At 37.0% G+C, this 21,365-nt stretch overlaps 1 protein-coding gene and 1 long non-coding RNA gene across 5 annotated transcripts in view; both read right to left on the bottom strand.

Annotated features, from left to right (window-relative positions):
- Positions 1-15,419, bottom strand: part of LOC142492943 (uncharacterized) — a 107,179-nt gene extending 91,760 nt beyond the window's left edge. The window contains exon 1 of the long non-coding RNA XR_012800941.1: positions 15,220-15,419. This is a non-coding gene — a long non-coding RNA (uncharacterized LOC142492943). The remainder of the gene's footprint in view (positions 1-15,219) is intronic.
- Positions 15,420-17,497: 2,078 nt separating this feature from the next.
- On the bottom strand, positions 17,498-20,552 carry FOXA2 (forkhead box A2). Of its 4 annotated transcripts, XM_075596231.1 has the most exons (3): positions 20,212-20,542; positions 17,972-19,169; positions 17,498-17,769 (listed from the first exon to the last, which is right to left on the bottom strand). In XM_075596231.1, the coding sequence occupies exons 1-3, from the start codon at positions 20,296-20,298 to the stop codon at positions 17,753-17,755; spliced, it is 1,302 nt and encodes a 433-aa protein (XP_075452346.1). In that variant the 5' UTR covers positions 20,299-20,542; the 3' UTR covers positions 17,498-17,752. The 4 variants fall into 4 exon arrangements, with proteins under 4 accessions (XP_075452346.1, XP_075452345.1, XP_075452347.1 ...); XM_075596230.1 differs by lacking the exon at positions 17,498-17,769 and having other exon boundaries at positions 17,776-19,169; positions 20,212-20,552; XM_075596232.1 differs by lacking the exons at positions 17,498-17,769; positions 20,212-20,542 and adding an exon at positions 19,860-19,931 and having other exon boundaries at positions 17,776-19,169.
- Positions 20,553-21,365: the final 813 nt, after the last annotated feature.

The following is a 21,365-nucleotide window of genomic DNA, read 5'->3' as shown; positions in this document are numbered from 1 at the left end:
TAAACAGCAAACAGAAAAGTGGTAGTTCTATAAAGTAATATTTTTCCACAGCAGGGCAAACAGTAATAAAAACCATTAAGCCATAAAAAATACTCACCACGGTGGTTCAATATTTGTTTAGAAAATTTCAATATAATGTGATCGTTATACATTTCAAATGGGCTGCTTAATTTAAATTATACTCTACGGCTTGCCTTTTTGTGTTTATTTCTGTGTGTATTTAGTTCATAGGTACTGTAAATATTGCAAAACAATTTTAAATCTTGCCACGCAGATATATGCTAACGTAATGTTTCCATGCTCTGCCTTGTTAATTTATTGTGCTTCTTCTTGTTATCTTGTCTGTTCATTACTGCGGTGTTTCTCCTTCACATTCCAATACTACAGTAAATATTCAATTGCAGCCACATGTTTTGGGTCAATTACAAGCAGTGCACTTTCTTAGCATACATTGTCTTTAAGTTCCTGAATTATGTCTCCTGTAGTTCCAATGACAGTGACTCTTTTAGGACTCTTTTTGAGTTTAATGACAAAACAAGAAGATGCAATCTCTGTGATTAAATGTACATTTTACAATGTAGCTTTATTTAGTATGACAAGAAAATTAAATTAAACTAGAGAGTCATTCATTGTCAACCGTTAACAGGCTTGGGAAAATAGTGGCTCCTATGGGAATACATAAAGACATACATAAAGAGCACGTTAATGAAATGTTTTACTACATATATTTTTTCCATTGTCTTTTAACGTGTCTGAAACCCCCAAGCTGTCCTCTCACATATAAAGAGTTTCCGATTGGTTTAAGGTCTCATTATAAATACATTTGCTTTATACTTTTTTTCAACCCTCCATTATACTTGAACCACCAGATCATGTGTTTTACATGGTGTATGCCACATGTTTACTCAAATGTCTTCAAGACTCCATTAAAAGAGTTGTCTTCTAAAAATAAAATAAAAAAAATAACAAGAAGAGCAAAGCAGAATAAACACGTTTTTGCATTCAATATTTAGTTTGACGTTGAGATCCAGGTATGAGAAGACAGTTTTGAATTACATTTTTTTTTTAAATAGTTAAAGAGGAAAAGATGTTCGAATAAAGACATTTGTGATGCTTCTATTAACCATTTCAGAATGCATTATTATTAATAATAATAATAATAATAATAATATATATGTATATATTTCCATTATTTTAGTGACGATCCTTTAAACATGTCCGTTTGATCCTGGGGTTGGAAATAACAGGAATTCAAATTTCTGATTACATTGGTCATCATTTCCCCACACTTTGAATATATTATAGCAGCTGTAGGGTGAAGTATTGTACATTATAATAAAAGCATAAAAGAAAACACTAGTCTCAGTCACAATCGATAGTAGTCACTGTGTGTATTAATATGAGACTCTAAGATATTTCTGTTTCCTGTGCTGGTGCTTTGAGTTGACACCACTCTGTGAAAAGTGGGTGTCAGGGCTGTAAATATGCAACCCCTAAAGAAAAACACAGACCTGCTTGTTTCTAAAGATATCATCTAGTACCCAAGAGTATGATAATTACTGAAGATGTACAGAATGCTCTACCTCTAAGGGGGGGGGGGTCAGTGTTTATTATATACATGATTATCTTATTTGAAACCTGCACATAACTAACCGTTTGCCTTACGTTTGATGTTGGCAAACCCATTCCTACAATATAAAGACTGCTATGTATTGTCCAGTTTAGAATCTTTAGACTTTAGTCTTTAGACTTAGGAGTTCTGCAACACAAAAATGCATATGTAGCTAAATACCGCAATACCAAATGACCACAGGATTATACATTTTCACATAAATCCCTACAATAGGAAAAAAAAGACTCACTGTCGTCAAGAGCTTGCAATCCATGGGAGCAGACACAAAACGAAAGAGACACTGCTGTATACAATTTTGTTTTCTTCACATATGATAGAAATGTCTCCAGTCTATATTCCACAATCTGCCTTGTGTTGATGAGAGGAAGAATGTGAATTTGCAGCCGACCATTTCTGAGTCCAGGATTAGCGGGCTACAGAAACTCTATACTAAATATATGTTGTTTATTCAAATTATATGGTTTAAAGCACAGATTAAGTTTCCTGTACTCTACAGTACATTGACACCTTCCTATCCTGTACCGTTTGTAGTACAGTCATAGATCATTTGAATCTTTATGTTATCCTGGGTTTATTATTTTTTTTTTTTTATATATATATATATGCCTTTACATTTTGTCACCCAAATCTCGGATGCGTTTCGTTTTTATAATGCTGATTTTCGTTGCATGGTTAGGGCAATGTGTACATTGAAACCAGCTATTTAAAGTAATAATAAAACGAAGCATTGTTTATTAACGTTTCAGAATAAAAACTGTAGAATGTAAAACACAAATAAAGGAACAATTTGGACTTCCACACTATGAAACTATATTTAATATGAGAACGATATAATATAATTTAAAGGCAAAAATAAAATATATGTATGTTTACCAAATCGATGCTATCTGTCAATACAGAGATTTTAAATTGATGCCTCTCTGCTGGTGTTATAAAGTGGTGGCACTTTATGTGTAAAATGTTGACCTGTAGACTGCGGCTTCAATTGATTTTCATTGTTTAATGCATGTAACATTAAATAGCATGCTTGTATACCATATGTAAATACAAAGCCTCGCTCTCCACTGTTCTAATGTACTGTTATTTATTTTCTAACAATTACTAAGTAGAAGGCCATATTTATTAGAAATCTTACTCCTGAGCAATCTTCATAAGACTTCAAAGCAAATAGCTTTTTCAAACACCTCTTCCTTACTTACCCTTACCCGATTTTTCAGGCTAAGTAATTTTGGAAAATGAAAAGTAAATAAGATGTAGGATGCCGCTCTTTGACCCACACACAATAATATATTATATATATATATATATATATATATATATATATATATATATATATATATATATATATATATATATATATATATATATATATATATATATATATATATGTATATTATATATATACTTAGTTAAGTTATGGTGGGTTAACAAAGTGTCAAACACCCTCCACAGTAAATCATATAGTATTTCCATTTGCTATATATATATATATATATATATATATATATATTCATCCCTAGAGGAAATGTGACTACCTGGATTGTTTGATTAATACTTTGGCGTCGTACAGAATACTTTATCTTTTATCAAACAGAATTTAATTTAAATGAATATCAATAAACAGAAGAAAGACCCTATGTTGCCCAGAAAGCTCACCCCGAGGGCTGGGGATGGTCTTTTTAAGGTAGCTCTGCCCTGTAAATCTTTATATATTTTTTTCAAAATACATTTGAATTGCTAATCTAACAAAAAGAATTGATAGGAACAATTATTATATGTAAACTCCCTGCACTGTCGATATATTCAGTCTCAGCAGCAGAAGCTTTGAATATGTTAAAACGCGTTAACTAAATGTCAGATACATCATTTGACAAAACCTCCCTGCTAAATGACTGCAATCTAGCACTAAGATTTCATATTTGTTGACTGTTTCAATAACTACATAGTTGGCTTTTTCTTCTGAGCACATCAATCGTTGTATTTAAATGCGGAACAAATAACACAAACAATGCACAACACGCACAATACAATAATGTCAGTGTTTTTTTAAAAAAAACTATATGAGTGTTAATATGTTGCATTAAGTTAAAGTGATAATGAACTAGAAGCAAAGTGTAAATCTGTAATATTTATATTTTGCTGCCCATTATAAAGACCCCTTGTCTGTGCAATGCGCATTAGAACAATATGTTGCTGCTTCCAGCTTGGTATTACTGTGAGTTACTGCGTATATAAAATACTAGTGCAGTACTAAATGTGTGAACTATATTGCTTTAACAATGCCTTCCAGTTAGGAGTTGCATGCATTTCCACACCCCTACATTCTGATTCCAATTATATATATATTGTATATTTCATAAATTATGTATCATATATATTTGTCAGAGTTTGCACTTGATGTTTTACAAGGACAGCTCAGTGCATTCCGCGTGGCAATAGCAGCAATGCTTTGCATGCGTTTCTTTAGCTCCATCTAACAAGTTTTAGCATTATTTGTGAGTAATTAAAAATGTTGACAACCTTAAAAGATCTAGCTGCATTAAGGGTGAAAAGGTCGTCCACCCTTTGTAAGGACGTCTTCATGTCTAGCACAGAGTGAATATTTGGGCATCTTATTGCTAGTGCTGTCAAGGGAATTCCACCATGGGAAAAAGCAAGACATAGAATGTAGCACCTCTGTGCAAGACACCTGGGTCACTGGGTACAGTAAAATATTCTAGATGTGCTCCTAAAGAAAAGAAACCCACGTTGCCTTTTCCCCCTAAAATGTAAAGTCTTTTTTTCAGGTATGTCCTAAAAGCAGATTTTGTTCCCCCCTTTTTTTTTTCGTTGGCTGTTGGCACTGCTGTAATTGCAAAGGCCGATTCAGAATGCACTGAAAGTGAGACAACAGCAAGAGATTCACTGGTGTGGAAAGGGACAAGGGTGCTTCTTTAGTTGTTTACAAAGGAAGGGAAGGATCTAAACACTGCTTTAAACAATCAATGAAGAAATGGAGTCTCAGGTTACAATGCTGAGCTCCCTAAATGAGACTTGCCTCCTGATAACTGCAGGTTAGACACCTGAGATAAACTCTTTCTGCTGCTCTGATCTGAGCTGTGATAGGGAGCATCTTGTAGCTTATCTACCCGGGGGGGTTTAATTGCTTGTAGTAGTCGTACATAAAAGAAAGGAAATAGGAAAGGCATAATTGTCCCCAATTCAAGAGTAACGGTTATTGCTAAACAATATGGGGTATTGCCACACATACGATTCAAATAGGATATTCAAATATCATTGTCAAGGCGATGTAGACAGAAGCTTTTAAAATATTACCACGTGTTACTTAGTTTAAGGTAAATTCGCTTAAAACCTAAAATGTATTAATTTCTACTATCTACTGATAAACTGCCTCTACATAAACATGAATATTTACCAGTCCATTTCGCACAGAACAGGTCAAATCAGTCGCTATTTTACTGATTTGCAAACATGCTAGAATCACAGCTGTACCAGTTAGTCTTCTTTCTCGTGAATTTGAAGGGAAAGGCATAATTATTAATTCATGGCTTGTGATGATATAAATACATTGGTTTCTTACTTTTTGATTGTATGAAAAAATGTGGTGAGCAACAAAGGAGGAGAGAGAGAGAGAGAGAGAGAGAGAGAGAGAGAGAGAGAGAGAGAGAGAGAGAGGAGAGGAGAGAGAGAGAGAGAGAGAGAGAGAGATGAGAGAGAGAGAGAGAGAGAGAGAGAGAGAGAGAGAGAGAGAGAGAGAGAGAGAGAGAGAGAGAGAGAGAGAGAGAGAGAGAGAGAGAGAGAGAGAGAGAGAGAGAGAGAGAGAGAGAGAGAGGAGAGAGAGAGAGCAAAAAAGGCGTTAATGGCGACTAAACTTGGTTTGCAAATTGGAGAAAAGCAGGAGTAATGTTTGCACTAGAGCAAAGCTAGAATCCTGCTAAGTGCTAGGGAGTGGTTAAAATGTCAGAGTACCCTGCATTCGCGTTACTAGTAAGCCCTGTGAGTATGCAGTCCCCCTTTGTTTAGTGAGTCCTTCAGGTAAGGTCAAGCAGAGTTCTGAGCTCCCTCCTCTGCATGTCACTTTTTAAGCGAAACTCGAAAATTAACTTCTTGGATCATGCAGAGATTATTGTTGTTTTCCAAGCACTCCACAGCAATACAAACTAATAAATCCCTAATTCCACCAGGCTAACGTTACATATATAACTACATAGGCTCAATAAAGCCGATTTTGATATTTACATTGGAAACAAGAAAACAACAGATCAAGACTTGCTGTGTGTCTTTGCAAATTACAACTTCGCTAGCAAGGTGTGAACTTTAGCCAATTGTTCAAATATAAGTAGGTCAGATTATGTGCACATGCAAGCAATTGGCTAAAATTCACACCTGGCATAATTTCCTGTACGCCTGGCACGGTACTTGACTAAAAATTGAGTTGTAGCTTGCTTCAAGTTGAGAGGAGTTGTGCAATGTCTGCTCCTTAGAGACAAACAGTATAAACATTGTATAAGGTATGTTCTGAATGCTTCAGAATACATATTGCATAGTGCCAGCTAGGAGTTCCAAGAGAGTTAATGATCCCCGTGCAGCTTCTATCAACATTATCAAGCAGTATGGTGGAGAGTTATTGTGTTATGGTGGAGAGTTATGGTGTTATGGTGGAGAGTTATGGTGTTATGGTGGAGAGTTGTGGTGTTATGGGGAGAGTTATGGTGTTTTGGTGGAGAGTTATGGTGTTATGGGGAGAGTTATGGTGTTATGGTGGAGAGTTATGGTGTTATGGTGGAGAGTTATGGGGTTATGGGGGAAAGTTATGAAGTATGTTGGCACTTGCTACGTTTTTAAGTTTATTTCCAACCCCCCTCCCCTCCCCCTGCTAGTTTTTACTGTGTTTATCTGAAAATGTCCATGTACCAAAATAAGTGAGGTTTGTGAGTTCTAACCAAGCTGACTAACTTGAAATGTTTTATTAATTGGAATTGCCTGTGGGGGTGGTATTCAAATGTAAATAGTCACCCTCGATTTATATTAATTACATGTAATGACGAGGTTCACAGAAAAAATGGCTTTTGCCAATAAAGTTCTTTCCTTTTCTCATCAAGAAGAGACTATGTTGAGTAACATGGGAGCTTGAAGCAGATGATACTTCACACATACCGTATATTACCACATTGGGAATGAATTCCCGATTCTACCTATTGCTCACTGGGACCTCTCCTCATATACCTGCCTGATCTAAAAAATAAACGCAAAATACTTTGCCCCAGCTGACTACGGTATTTTACAACCCAGTTCATATCCATGGAAAGTAGGGTAATCCACAGTTAGCATTAACACCCATTCAACTGTAGGTTTCCTCGCCTTTCACCATGTTGAATGGGGACGAGGGTCAATATTATAGCGAAACCCCATCTTTTTGTACTTGGACTCCTAGCGTTCTAGAACAACACTGTTTTGTGGATTCTCCACTCATCCTGATGTACATCAACTTTCACGATCATAAATGTTCATTCTTCAAATGGCATATAGTAAAAACGTGTCCTCTGGTATGTTTATGTAAGCATTACCTTAATAACCTACTTTCATTTTGTCCATTAAAACGTATTACAATACCTTTTCTCACTTGTATGTTAGTGTAAAAACTGAATACCATGGCCTATGTTCGCCATTAAAGCAGGAATACTACCACCCCCCCCCCCCTTTTCCTTATTTGTATATGTAAAGCGTGTGACAATGTATAATTCTATATTCTTACCCAAACTGGCAATGGTTTGGTGCTCCTGTTATAAATCTGTAAAATCCTGATTATGTGCCTAACATAATGGCTGCCTTTCAGTTTCAAACAATTCTTCAGTTAGTGTAACTCAGCAGTTGCAATATATCCTTATATTACAAAGGCCGCGCTTATAGTGCTGGCTAAGACGACGTGACCGGTGACGTCACCCGTCGCCACCAACGAAAGTTATAATTCAATTTTCAGCGACTGTCGCATGCAACGTCACGAAAGGGGGAGAGCCGCGGTCTCTGAAATCATATAAACCCGACGGCTTCAAACTCCGTCGTCAATGTATTTGATTCAGAGCGACGTCGCGTCGCCGTCGCAAGGCACTATAAGCGCAGCCTAAGGTGACATTATCTATGGTTACAGTTTGCAGCTCAGACTGCTGGGAATGTTGGCAACAAATTATCACAAACAGGAAAGTGTTGCAAAGATCTTGCACTGCTTGGTAGATGTGCTAAAGCCTGCTATAGAAATCAAAGGGTGCTTTAAAGGGAAAATCCATGCAATATCCTACACGTGTTTTTGTTTTTTAAATATATCAGTTGTGTGTGTTAGATCAGGGGAGCGCAAACTTTAGCTCCCTGTCTTGGCTGCCCCGGTGCTTGCACACACCCCCCCCCCCCCCCCTGTCTTAGAGCTGCGTCAAATGATGCTGCAGGGTCATGTGATATCACGTCACGTGACCCACGGCGCCATTTGACACTTGTGATGTTCCATGACCCTGCGGCGTCACATCACAGAGCATCTGAATCACTGTAATTTCAGAGTTGCAGAGCCCCCCCCCCCCCCTTTAATTTAAAAGCCTTGGGGGAAAAGCGCGGGACCTCTGTAACCACCACAACCCCACAGAAAAATCTCTTGCCCCCCAGTTTGCGCACCCATGTGTTAGATAATACATACTACATTTTATTTATTTAATTCAACTCAATGCCATTTTTAATGAGCTTTAATATACTGAGCATCCTTTGATTTCTATAGCAGGTTTTAACACACTTCACCAGCAGTGCAAGATCGTTGCAACACTTTCCTAGTTGTGATCATTTGTTGCCAATATTCCCAGCCATTTGACCTGCAAACTGTAACAATAGACCATGTTACCTTAGTAATATAAGCCGGGGCGTCGATATAGCCCAGGCAAAGCCGGGGGCCCGCACTCTTGGGGGCCTGCTTTTCCCCCGTCGGCGGCCAATCTGACTATTTCTCTCTCCTCTCTTCTTTTTTCTCCTGAATCTATGGAATACATTCACTTATAATGGGACCCTGAAATTTTTTTTTGCCCGGGAGCCTGCGCATGTCTTGCTATGCCACTGAATATAAGAATACATTGTAGCTGCTGAGTTACACTGACTGTGATTGAAATTGAAAGGCAACCATTTAGTGAATCCTGGAAGCAGGATCGATCACAGGAGTATCACAGGAGTATAAATTGTTCGCTTAGGTAATTCGTTTTAAATAAAGGCAATCAAAGTCTGCAAGTATTTTTTTTTTAAAGTGCCACTTGGACTGCCTCTTTTACTCTTTAAAACTCATTAAAAGAGGCATTAAGAGTTGAAATATAAATGTCACTATTATCTAATACTACAAAATAAAACTGATTTCACATGTTTTGCTACTTAAAGTGTATAAACAAATTCATGTTACATCATTAGATGTCTGTTAGAAGGAATGACATTTTAATGTAAGTCTGAATTGATATGCATTGAAGATTTAATGCCAATATTGGATCAAGTTCTTTCTAATTATGTTTCTTGCATTGACTCTGGTCTGTTTCTAAGTATGAGAATCATATTACAAGCATTCACTCCAGTGGTCTTTTCAAAAGTGTGTAGTGTTTTAGTCCAGGATCAATGTTTCGGTCCTGGTTAGGACCTCTGTCAAGATAAGTATGCCGCTTTAGGTCTGATGGTGATCTTTCATATGTTTCGTTTTAATGGGCCCCCTGTAAGCCTGCCTAACTCCGAACTTGTCATTTGTCTCCATAACAATTCCTCAAATTTCAATGAAGTGCAAGGACAGTATAAGAGGTGCAACCCAGCATGATTCAGTGACATATTGAATCTGGCACAATCAATTTCAGGACTTTTCCAGGGGTAGATCCTCAGAAGGGCGCAAATTTGTTATTGTTCCGTTCATGTCAATTGAACCTATCAATATCTGTAATGCATATCCTTAGCGCATATGCTTAGCACAACGATGTCATGGCATTTTCCTTAAAAGTAATGGATCCATACATTTGAAGGGACCTTAGGCTCACTCATATGCAAATCATATAGCAATGAGCAGTTTACCCAGCAGCGGAGATCCTCAGACCTCCATTAATTTTAGCACTTGATAATAAGGCTACTATAGTTAACATCTTCCAAAGCTGCCCCTTAAATCCAGACCTTGATTATCATTCAGTTATTGCTTGGAATAGCCTAAAGCAATGTAATGCGTATAGGATGTAACCCTTTCATTACAAAAGTTACATGTGTCATACAAAGAAATATATTATGGAACATATAAATGTCTGAAACACATGAACTATATTATGGTTTTTAGTGATTAAAGTTACATCATTACCTAGTTACATAGTAGATTAGGTTAAAACAAGTTAAGACATATGTCCATCAAGTTCAACCTATGTTACATTTAGACAACAGATACTTATCCTACATTTGTATCTACAGTATTTTGATCCAGAGGAAGGTAAACAAAAAACCCCAGTGAAATATCATCCAATGATATCTCATAATGGGAAAAATACATTCCTTCCTGACTTCAAATATTGGCAATCAGATTTCTCAATGAAATATTTTTGTGAACAAATATGGTGTATATATAATAATAATAATGACTGTATGGGTGTCCATCCAATAATGCATATTCATACATACCTCAACAATATAAATTAATATTTCATTTTTATTCATGTACAATTAAAATGGATGAAGAATGTCCTTTTAGTTATTCTAATTGTACATTAATAAAAAAAAATATGACTTAACATTATTGGACACCCATACTTTATACAATCATTATTACATTATATACCATATAATTATGTGAAAAAGTGAATGTTTAAAAATGATACGTGTGTGTGTGTGTGTGTGTGTGTGTGTGTGTGTGTGTGTGTGTGTGTGTGTGTGTGTGTGTGTGTGTGTGTGTGTGTGTGTGTGTGTGTGTGTGTGTGTGTGTGTGTGTGTGTGTGTGTTTTATCCCTGCCTCTACCTACCTCAAACGTAGATAAACTGATTACCAAGATCATTATATCTCATACAGCTGTAAACAGGATTACAAAACAGTTGCTGTTCAGCAAACAACACTTTTCTGCACCTTTTAGCATTTTATAATCTTTTCTGAGCCAGTACTAGTATATAAAAGCACATAATTAATAGAAAAACATATACATATACTTTTTCATGAATCAGGTGCTTTTTTTATTAGTTTCAGTGCTGGATTTTTGGGTGTAAATAGTTGTTGTGCAATAATCGTAGGAAAAATAATAGTTTTTAACACCGTTAGATAGTTATGCATTGTATTATATGTATCATTATGTACATTGTCAGCGCTATATTAAAAAAAAAAAACATTTACAAATTATAAAAAATTGGGAGAAATTTGCAAAATTTGAGATCTTCCCAAGCAAAAAAAATGTATATGAATAGAAAGCAGGTTACGTCTCTGAGCTGCTCAACGGTGTCAATATCTAATGCACCAAAAACAGTACCATATATACCTGGTCCAAAGCTAAACACTATAATCTAGCAAAGTCTCTATCTACAAACCCAAACTAGGGTTAAAGTAAACTTCAGATTTATCAAAGAAAAAAATCCCATTGCTTTCAATGAGTGTTTTCTTTAATAAGTCTCATGCAGTTTTGCCTCAGTGTTGCCCCAGATTTACAGCTGGGGGTTATAGATGGGACACAAACGAATGAGTTTGTTATATTATATCATGTCTGTACAGGCAGAGTACATTCTACGTCACAATCACCATATGAGTTAGTACTAAAGGAAATAATGGATAGTCTTATTAAAAAAGAGGGCTCCAGAAATGTACTTTCTCATACCGAAAATTATAAATTAATTTATACTACGGGATGTTATGCAAAGACCTGCTGTAGTATAATTTGAATTCGATAAATGTTATTTAAAAATATATTCCCCTGCTGAAGTATCCAAACGTGTCGTTTAAATTGATAATCAATGAGTTTATTAAATAAAAAAAATGCACATTTCATAAAACTAGCTAACTTGACCTAACATGCATTGTAATTGAGACAACTGATTTGAAAGTGTATTTTTTATACTTCAAAGTGGTAAATACCCCCTTTTTTTCATTACAAAGAATACCTTTAAATGAAAAACTGCACGTGTTGATGGGTCTTTAAAAGTTGGTAGGAAGACTAATTATAGCTGATACGAGCAAGCTGGAACACCCAAGTAGATCTGTCTCCCGGGATACTGATGGAGACCTATTTTACAAGCTGTAATTCTGCTTTATCCTATTGCTAGGAAAGACAGTTCACACTACCCTGGTTTATCTCCCTTTCTTTAGGAATATTCCTAATCCTATATTTCAGCAAGGGAATCTCTCCTCCCCAGCCCCCACCCTGCCATAGTATATTGAGCTGAAACCACAGAAACAGGTGTGTTTTTAGAAAAGGTTTGTTGCCCACCTAACTCCAGCTTCACTAAACCAGTCCTTGAAACCATTTAACTACACAATATTACACAGCTTGACAATTGGTAACTGCGACGTTATGCACTATATTAGTTAATCGACGATTTTCCTAAACTAAGGCTAACTTGAGACTATTTTGATGTAGCATTATTTTGGCAGGTACTGCTAATTACTGTCAATACATTTCCCTCCTGTGGTTACTGATGCAATCTTTAGAATCACATGATAGGTATGGCTTTATCTTGTCTTTTGCTTCTGATATTTGCCTTTCTAAATAGTGTTGGGAGGTCGAATGAATTTTACTGATACACAATAATGAATCAATATCAATATTTAATTGAATATAGAAAATAAAAAAATATTGTGATGGAAATGTCAGAAGTCAAAAAGTGGGTTACTTTAAAAACGTTCTAGCTATTTTAGGCTGGTTGTTTTCTTAATTATGTGCATCGTGTTAACTTTCTCGTGTGTGTGTGTGTGTGTGTGTGTGTGTGTGTGTGTGTGTGTGTGTGTGTGTGTGTGTGTGTGTGTGTGTGTGTGTGTGTGTGTGTGTGTGTGTGTGTGTGTGTGTGTGTGTGTGTGTGTGTGTGTGTGTGTCTTTCCAGTGATGCTTGATTCTCATTTAACCAGAATATTTACATATGCTATTTTAGTTTTGATGTCTCTGCATGAAAATTGAGCAGTTGAGAAAACCTATAGTTGGTTGATAAGAGTAGACATCAACAACGTTTGTGTGTTTGATTTACAGTCTAATAAATCTCATATTGTTTCCCCTAAAAGGGAGGCTTTTTTTAAGTGTCTGATCTTGTTTTCTGATATATGCAAAACTAGTGACTGGAAAGAAATGTAATTAAATCAAGTTACAAAGTAAAAAGGATCATCAACAAGCTGCAGTGCAGACCATTGCTGGTCCAGTTGCCATAACAACTGAATAGCTTTCGCCTGTGATGTCGAAGAGCTTTAACCAAAGGCATTTCTGTCTCTGCTGACATCTGAAACCTTTTTGTGAGCGATCCATCTGATTTTCCGAATAAGAAGTGCCTTCTCGCCTCTGATTGATAAGAGTAACCTTGCACATTGCTATCCAGTTTGCGGAACAGGGGAGGCGAAGTCAGACCCCCTTCCTCAAATGCAAAGGAGCAGCAAATTATCTGTATGCCCAAATCCTCTGTGAATTAGATGAATCAAAATGAATTCAGCTTTTGAAGGTATTACTGTGGTTGACAAAAAACAATTCAGATTTTTAGCATAATCAATTAAAGCCCTGTCTAAAGGCATAAAAGGGCCCATTGAAAATGATCTGTTTATAGCAAGGAGGGATTACACATTTCCAGTACTGTATAAAAGCAGTTGGTGATATTCTCTAATGCTTAATTACAATATACATTGTAAGTACTATGAGATATTCAGTGTTGCTTAATTACAAAATACTTGGGTGCTGCCTGCTTGAATAGCATATACAATGACAATAGCAATTATATTGTTTCTCCCTACTGTGGATAAAGATAAGAATGTAGTATTCTTATAGCAGAAGATGGCCAATATGATAAAGATCAGGGGTTTAAATTGGTCATTTTAAAGATTAAATCTCTAACAGGCCAGTCTTTCTTTCAAAAGTACCATTGCATTAAGGAAGCGGCTACTCTGAACCTAGATATCAAAAGGCCATTCCCATTTAATGCAGCCCTGAGTAGGCTTGACTGAGGTTATTCCTCTATCAAAGGATCCGAAATGAAGTACGTGGGTATACACTCATTTAGGGACAAGTAATTGACAAATCCGAAGACCCGCATTACTAGTGAAATGGGAAGATATTAATTATTTATAAACGATTAGCCTTTCTGTGTGTCCTGCACAAATTCCATCTTGTACTTGGAAATATAACTTGTCAGGGGGGAAAGACAGAAACCCTGGGACTCAGGAAATATCGACTTTTTACATTACATGTCAATAAATTGTAATAAAGCATAGAGGGGTTTAGATAAATTAGAGAATGTTAAATGCATGCAATTATATATAATATGTCATGTATTATATTGTAGATAGGTTAAAAATAAAACCGTAATGTTGTAAATACAAAAAGTTAAATGGAATAAATGAACCAAAATACACCCTCCATATTCTCCATGTATTAATCGTCAAACTAAAATGTGCATCCTTAATACTTAATATCGCTGTGCAATTACTTTTCAGCTGACAGCCCAGTACTATCTCCATGTAAGAAACGATTTCTCAGTTAATATTATCTGGAACAAAACTGATAACTGAGCATTTTTTTTTTTCAAGGTTAAAAATAATATTTTACATAGAGTGCAGTTTGCTTTTAGATTACATTAAAAGTGTAAAAAGTAACTTGTTTTAGAAGGAGTTTAACATGTGTAAATCAATTATAGTTTTGTACATGTTGCCAATTATCCATGTCACCCGCGTATGTGAATAGCGCAGCTTCAGATAAGTGTTGAAGTGAACTTGTGAATTGTTCTAGACAAAAATTAAAGTTCAGTCATGTTGTACTGTTTAGTTTGTGTTTTCTTTTTCTTTTTATGATTTCAACATGTTTTCGGGTGTTATAAGTATATATGAAAAAAGAGATAATATGGTGGGGTTTTTTTCCCAGTGCATCCACCCTCCTCTCATCATCATCCGCAGAATAAAAGAGAAATGTAGGAAAATAATACAGGTTATATAAAGCGTCAAAATATATAAGAAATCGCTTAACGCTAAATGGTTAATACGAAATCATTATCGGTGTCAAGTTTGCTCCATAATTTCTAAAAGTTACATTTAAAAAAAACAACAACAGAACTGGTAAATAGACATATATATATATATATATATATATATATATATATATATATATATATATATATATATATATATATATATATATATATATATTACAAATACAATTGTAAAACTTTAAATAAGGCTTATTTCTTTTCATCACGGAATATTCGTGTGGGAGAAGTCATACCCTTTTGAGCAATATCTCTATCCTAGAGCTGGCAATACCTGTTGAAAATGGTTTAGTTATGGAAGACCAGCTTCAGCCTGCCTTGGGAGGTAGGGTATTTCTGAGCCAGTCACTTGCTTGAAAGAAGGGTATCGAATGCAGGTTTAAAGGAAAGGATATCCCTACCTGATGCCTCTGTGATGCTGATTTGGAGATGCTGGTGACAGTCCAACATTAGAAGGCTCATCAGCTGCAAGAAGTGGAGACCGCTGAATTTATTGGAGCTCAAACTCTGCTACTGTTGACTTTAGCACAAAGCAAAGATTTCACTGCCCGGTAGTTTAAAAAAAAAATGAATATTTTACCAAGATATTGATCAGCGTTATAAAATTCAGTTCAACATAATGACTAAAAAGTGTAGGGAAGGAAATATAATATCTGTGTCAATTTGCTAAAGTATGACGTGGTGTTGAAAGTTTACCCTCCTGGAATTTGGATCTAGATTTTTCTGTTTACTGACTTTGTTTATTCACAGATCACGGCTGCTTAAACCAGCAAAGCAGAAAGCACTTGGAAAATAAATGTTGTAGTCTGGCATCACCCCCCTTCCCTTGTACAAAACACCAACCCAAGGACCCTGGGTGGCAGAAAGAAGTACACTGGTGCGAGAAGAGCAAGGGACCTGAGCGCAGGGTGAGATGTGGGTTACAAGCTGACATCAAAATGACATCCTTTTTATGTATTGGGACAGAACTACATGTTATCTGTTGGGATCAGTGGAGTGGGAGACGCTAAGTAGTTTAAAACGACCATTTAACAATAGACATGTTATATGGAACATAGCAGGTTAGAGCATCACATTCAAAGAGCATTGTTCCCAAATCAGTCCCATTCCTTCCCCCCATTCTACTTCTCCACGGGAGGCTTTTATGTGATAATGAAACACATTTTATGCTTGGTTCACAACGTGTGTGTCCTTGCAGCATGGAGACAGAAAGATCTGACTGGATCCTAGTTTTTTAACCCCCCTGAACAATGTGGATTTTAAGAAGGATTTGAATGTTATTTTCTTACCACAATCTATTACTCCCTGAATGAATGGGTGGGGGGGGGGGGGTGGGGGGGGAAGAGGTGCCTTGTACGTCATTGTCATTTGTTTTCTCTTATACAACCTATGTAATGGTTGTCATGTCCCATTTCCTTGTCCACGTAGAGAGACACTATTTTATTAACATAAAAATATGTTTCTATAATTTCATATCAAAATGGCTTAATTCTAACATGAATAACTGTGTACATTATATATTTTAGGTCATTAGTGCCCGGTACTTAATGGGTAGGCGATGTGCTCTGGTAGCTATACCTAATTATTGCTTTACTCATTCGGGCATAATAAAAATAGAACGCAACAAAATATGTTTTCATTGTTACGTATGAGAAAACACACACACATGATTATGAATTAAAATAATCATAACACTGATATAATAGTGGAATACAGAAAACGACTACGATAACCATATCTAACACAATGAAGTCACTGTAATGGCATTTCTCCATGTGATAAATATGTTTTTAATTCAAATTAAAGTCATTGTTTTCTTGGGTTTTATTTCGATTTGTAAACTCTCAGCACATGATGACCATAACCGAAAATATAAAAAAAAAATGCTAAACTGAAAACAACAACATTCTTCAAAGAATTCAAATGAAAAGGGGTCAGCATTGTCTTCAAATTGGTAGTGATATTGTAGAAAGCCTCTCATTTTTAAGTTCCACGGAAAACAGAGTTAATAATTGTTAGAGTGAATATCTCTTCCCCGTGTAGGTAGCTTGTGTAGTTGAGTATTTTGCAAGAGACAAAAAAATAGTTGAGTACTTGAGTTGATAGTTGTGTATTTTACCCTTAAGTGCAGTGAAAGACCTTTCATGGGACTTATTCTGAATATGACACCACGTCCTAGACCAAAAGGGCAGAAGGAGTAACGCTTCAACTGGCTGGCACCACAGTGACTGTATTAACATCTGAAGTTTAGGGGGTCAGGATTTATCTATTAAGTTGAAGTAGGATGTAAAAAAAAAAGGTGAACGCTGATTTAGAACAATTTATTCCCTGTGTTCACTGCAATGTATTGTAGGCCAAATAAGTGTGTAAATTAAATCTCTAGAACAAATGTTTCCTTATGGAATCCCTGTGTGGCAGAAATTTCATAGAGATGTGAGAAATAGAGGGGAGATGTCTGTAGTGAAAGCAATTAGTTATAAGATGGACATTTTACCTTTACTACAACCACTTTGAAATTCCTCTTTTCTACATGTTATTTTTTTTTGTCTCCTACCTATTTTGCAAAGGTTATGTGATTATTGAAAATCGAAATAAAATTAAACTCGGTATTTTGTTGTCGATTTATTTCATGAACCACCAGGATGTGTATAGAGTTGGAAATAAAGATCCAGAAATAAATGGCAATACGATTTTTTTTAATAGAGATTGCTAAAATCTGGCTGAGTTGTGCCAGAATACATAGTCATAAATAAAGCATACAGAAACCATAAATTAATCAGTTTCAAGCATTTTACTCTCCCCCCCCAAAAAAAACATCCACGTTTGTCAATTACAACAATATATTCCGCTTCTTTTTACAATATGAATATTACATACTTTTGGTCCTTAGTAGAAACTACAGGTTTCACACAGAAATATTAGGATCCGTCACTTTCACAAAAATATACTCCCTGCAACAAAAACAAACAAAAAATAAATTCAAACAGAGCTTAACAAACTTGACATCTAAAGGGAAAACAAAGTTAAGATCTGTATAGTTTATGGGGCATTTAGACACGGACTATCAGTTTTTAAAATATATACAGACAGTGTGACCAGTCCATTATCTTTTAGATATTTAGGAAGAGTTCATTATCGGTCTAGAATACACACCTTGATAATATGAGGTGTCGCTTGAAATTGGTGAAGACTCTAGGCCACTTTTGTTCGTTACTGTGCTCATAGCTAAGCTGCCAGCCATGGGCGACCCATAGCCAGAATAATGCATCACCTGTTCATATGCCTTTAAGTCCATTTTATGGTGGTGGTGGTTGTGGTGATGGTGATGGTGCTGCTGCTCAGAGGACATTAAATTATTGATGGAGAAGGGATGGTTGAAAGAGTAGTGGTGTTCTGGTTTGAGATGTGACTGGGCTTCGTGAGACAAGACTGAATGGTGCTGAGAGAGCAAGTGCTGCGCTTGGGAGGTTGGTGAAGTTGTGTGATCTGGGCTCAAGCCCTGGCTGGCCTTCATATCTACAAGGGACCTCTTCTGCTCTTGACATGGAGAGGAGCTGGAATGGGGGGATTCGTTGCCCCCAGAACTCTCTGAGCTGCTGTTGGTGGCAGCTGAGCCCACACTGGATCCCCCTTCAGAGTGTTTCTTGCCTCCACCTTCCCTGGGTCCGTGTTTCTTGTCGCACTTGAAGCGCTTCTGCCGCCGCAGATAACAGCCGTTCTCAAACATGTTGCCTGAGTCCGGGTGGAGAGTCCAAAACGAGCCCTTCCCAGGCTTGTCTGGAGACCTGGGGACCTTAAGGAAGCAGTCGTTAAATGACAACGAATGGCGGATTGAATTCTGCCAACGCTGCTGATTCTGGCGATAGAAGGGGAAGAGGTCCATGATCCATTGGTAGATCTCACTCAAGGTGAGCATCTTATTGGGAGACTGCTGGATGGCCATTGTAATAAGCGAGATGTAGGAATAAGGAGGCTTAGCATGGGTGTAACTTCTCCGGTATGTTTTAGGATCCCTCGATCTGTTAATATTGGACTGTCCATACATAGGGCTCATTGAGTTTATGTTGGTATATGGTGCCAACGCGTTCATGGAAGTTGCCTGGGCGCTCATAGGGCTCATATTAGGGCTCAGGTGGGTAGCCATGCTTGCCACCCCGGTACCCATTCCCGCCATTCCTCCAGTGCCAGGAGACATCCCAGTGAGAGATGGGCTCATTCCAGTGTTCACATATGACATGTTCATGGAGTTTGCTGTCATGTTAGCCGAGGAGCTCATTGCAGACATGCTCATGTAGGTGTTCATAGTGTTCATGCTTAGTCCAGGGTTCATGTTGCTTACGGAGGAATAACCCTGTAAAATAGATGGAAATTATCACCCTTTTGAATATTAATGCATTCAATATATTTGCAAATACTTCCAATAAGTGATTACCTCGTAGAACAGAAAATGACCTGCATAGAAGGACGTATTTATCAACTTTTAAACCCAGTGCAAAAATAGCACTAAGTTGAGCACAGTGAATTCTTAACAAAAATAAATACAATTATTAGGGCATTTTTAGTATCTGATGACATTTTATTTCCGTAGAACAAATTTGGAATTGAATCGTCATTAATTGTCCCCGTATTTTGATTTTTTTTTAAATGAACTATTATGGTTCTTCACCTAACTGAAGGGTAAAGTTTAACATTAGCAAAGTGGATGAAATCTCCTCCTGCCTGACACACGGTTGTCCATGTGTAGGTAGAGGGACGTAGCAATCGGATATATATATATATATATATACAGTATATATTGACTTTATTATTTCCTTCTGCGTCACTGTTATGTACCCACTGCTATTGCTGTTGTTGATTTAATAGCAGGAGAGAGAAAAAATAACAACTGCCAAATAATCAGTGATCCATAACTTTTTTTTTCTTTTCTTTTTCTTGTCAATAACGCTGCAGGGAATCTGGAAACCCAACCAGGATCCACCGATCCCTTTAGGAAACCCAGGTCCCGAATCACTGGCCACGTCTACCCAATGTGCTCACCCACCATGGGTGTGGGGCAGACACCGTTCCTGGTGACCAGATGGAAATGTCACCTTTCAATGCAAGCTGATCTTTCTGAAAGTTTGATTAGGTGTAATATTTACAAGGAGACACTTTCTCTCTCTTTCCCCCCCCCCCCAACCCCCACCCCCAGCCTCCCCCCCACCCTATGCCAAACATAACTTTGTTGGGACAGTGTGTGGCTCAGTCATCGAAGAGGGTTTGGAGACGCCACAAGTCAATATTTGATCACAAAGTTAATATTATCCCAAGACTAACAATGTCGTATAAAGAGAGAGAGAGAGAGAGAGGGAATGAGGGAAAGATGACATCAAAGTAATAGTAGTTTATTTTACCTCTGGTTCTGCATAGTAGCTGGTCCAGTCTGCATGCTCGTGTCCTTCCATTTTCACAGCTCCTAGCATACTGGAAGCTGAGTGCATGGCAGTTTAAAATTTAACAGACAGCGATAGCAACAAAAAAAAAAAAAAAAAAGAGAGAGAGAGAGGAACCCTCCCTCCTCTCCAGCACTCCCTCTACCTCTCTGATCTAGGAGGGGGAAGGAGAGAGCTGCAAGTTGCTCTGCTCTGGTGTTGGGCAGAACTGATCAGCACTGGCTGCTATGGGGCTGCTGCTGCTGCTGCTGAGTGAGTGGGTTGGAGTTAGAAGAAAGAACAGAGGAGACTGAAGTAGTAAGAGGTGCCTTGCTAAACCTCTGGAGGAGGATGATGATGATGATGATGATAACAAGTGTTGCAGTGACGTTGGTGGTGGGTGATATAGCCTCGAGCTTCAGGCGAGTCTCCAATCCCCAAGTCTTCGCCAAGCCAATTTGAATAATCAGCTCACACCTAGGCGTGAGACTGTTCGCCTTGGCCCCCCTATTGTACACCTGCCTTGCACTCAAAGAAAGCCAATTTGAATAGATTCATTAAGCTTTAATCTGATTGTTCAATCCAAAAAGGAGGGAGGTGGAAAACCAAAAGCAAGAAAGAAGCAAACTAGCTTTATTGCCCATTTTATCTATGCTTCTTACTCTATTGTTCAAATATAGCTACTCTTCAGCTGTACTAAGTAAAATAAGGGCTGTGAGCCTGTATTGTACTTTTTCAAACTGGGTGTATCTTTGTGGATGTGGTGTGAAACGTAAGCTTGCATACATAGGGTCAGTAAGATGCAGGCAAATGCACAGATACAGATACACATTATACATGCAGATTAAAAATAAACACATATATCATTTATTGCTTAATGTATTAGTTTCAGTTTAAATATCTGCCAAGTAAAAAATACAAATCCTCATATAGTTTTTATCTTCTTGTACGTCATTTAGAAAATACAAAACGCAACCACAGCCTAAAATAAAACAACAATACAAAACGTATATGATCTTTTCTTTATTTTTCAATATAGTATGTCAATACATTTAGACATTTTATTTAAGAAAAGTAGGTTTGAATGGTCCCACAGCCCGTTCTGATAATAAACAATATTAGGTAATTGTAATAAC

Source organism: Ascaphus truei, chromosome 4 (assembly GCF_040206685.1).
Source record: "Ascaphus truei isolate aAscTru1 chromosome 4, aAscTru1.hap1, whole genome shotgun sequence".
NCBI lineage: Eukaryota > Metazoa > Chordata > Amphibia > Anura > Ascaphidae > Ascaphus > Ascaphus truei.
The sequence above is the reverse complement of the archived record's forward strand: the minus strand, read 5'-3'. Positions and strand labels throughout refer to the sequence as shown.

Coding starts and splice junctions, on each gene's coding strand:
- FOXA2 (XM_075596230.1), bottom strand. CDS start 20,298: ATGCACTCAGCTTCCAGTATGCTAGGAGCTGTGAAAATGGAAGGACAC. Junction 19,170..20,211: donor GCTACTATGCAGAACCAGAG/GTAAAATAAACT, acceptor TCTATTTTACAG/GGTTATTCCTCCGTAAGCAA.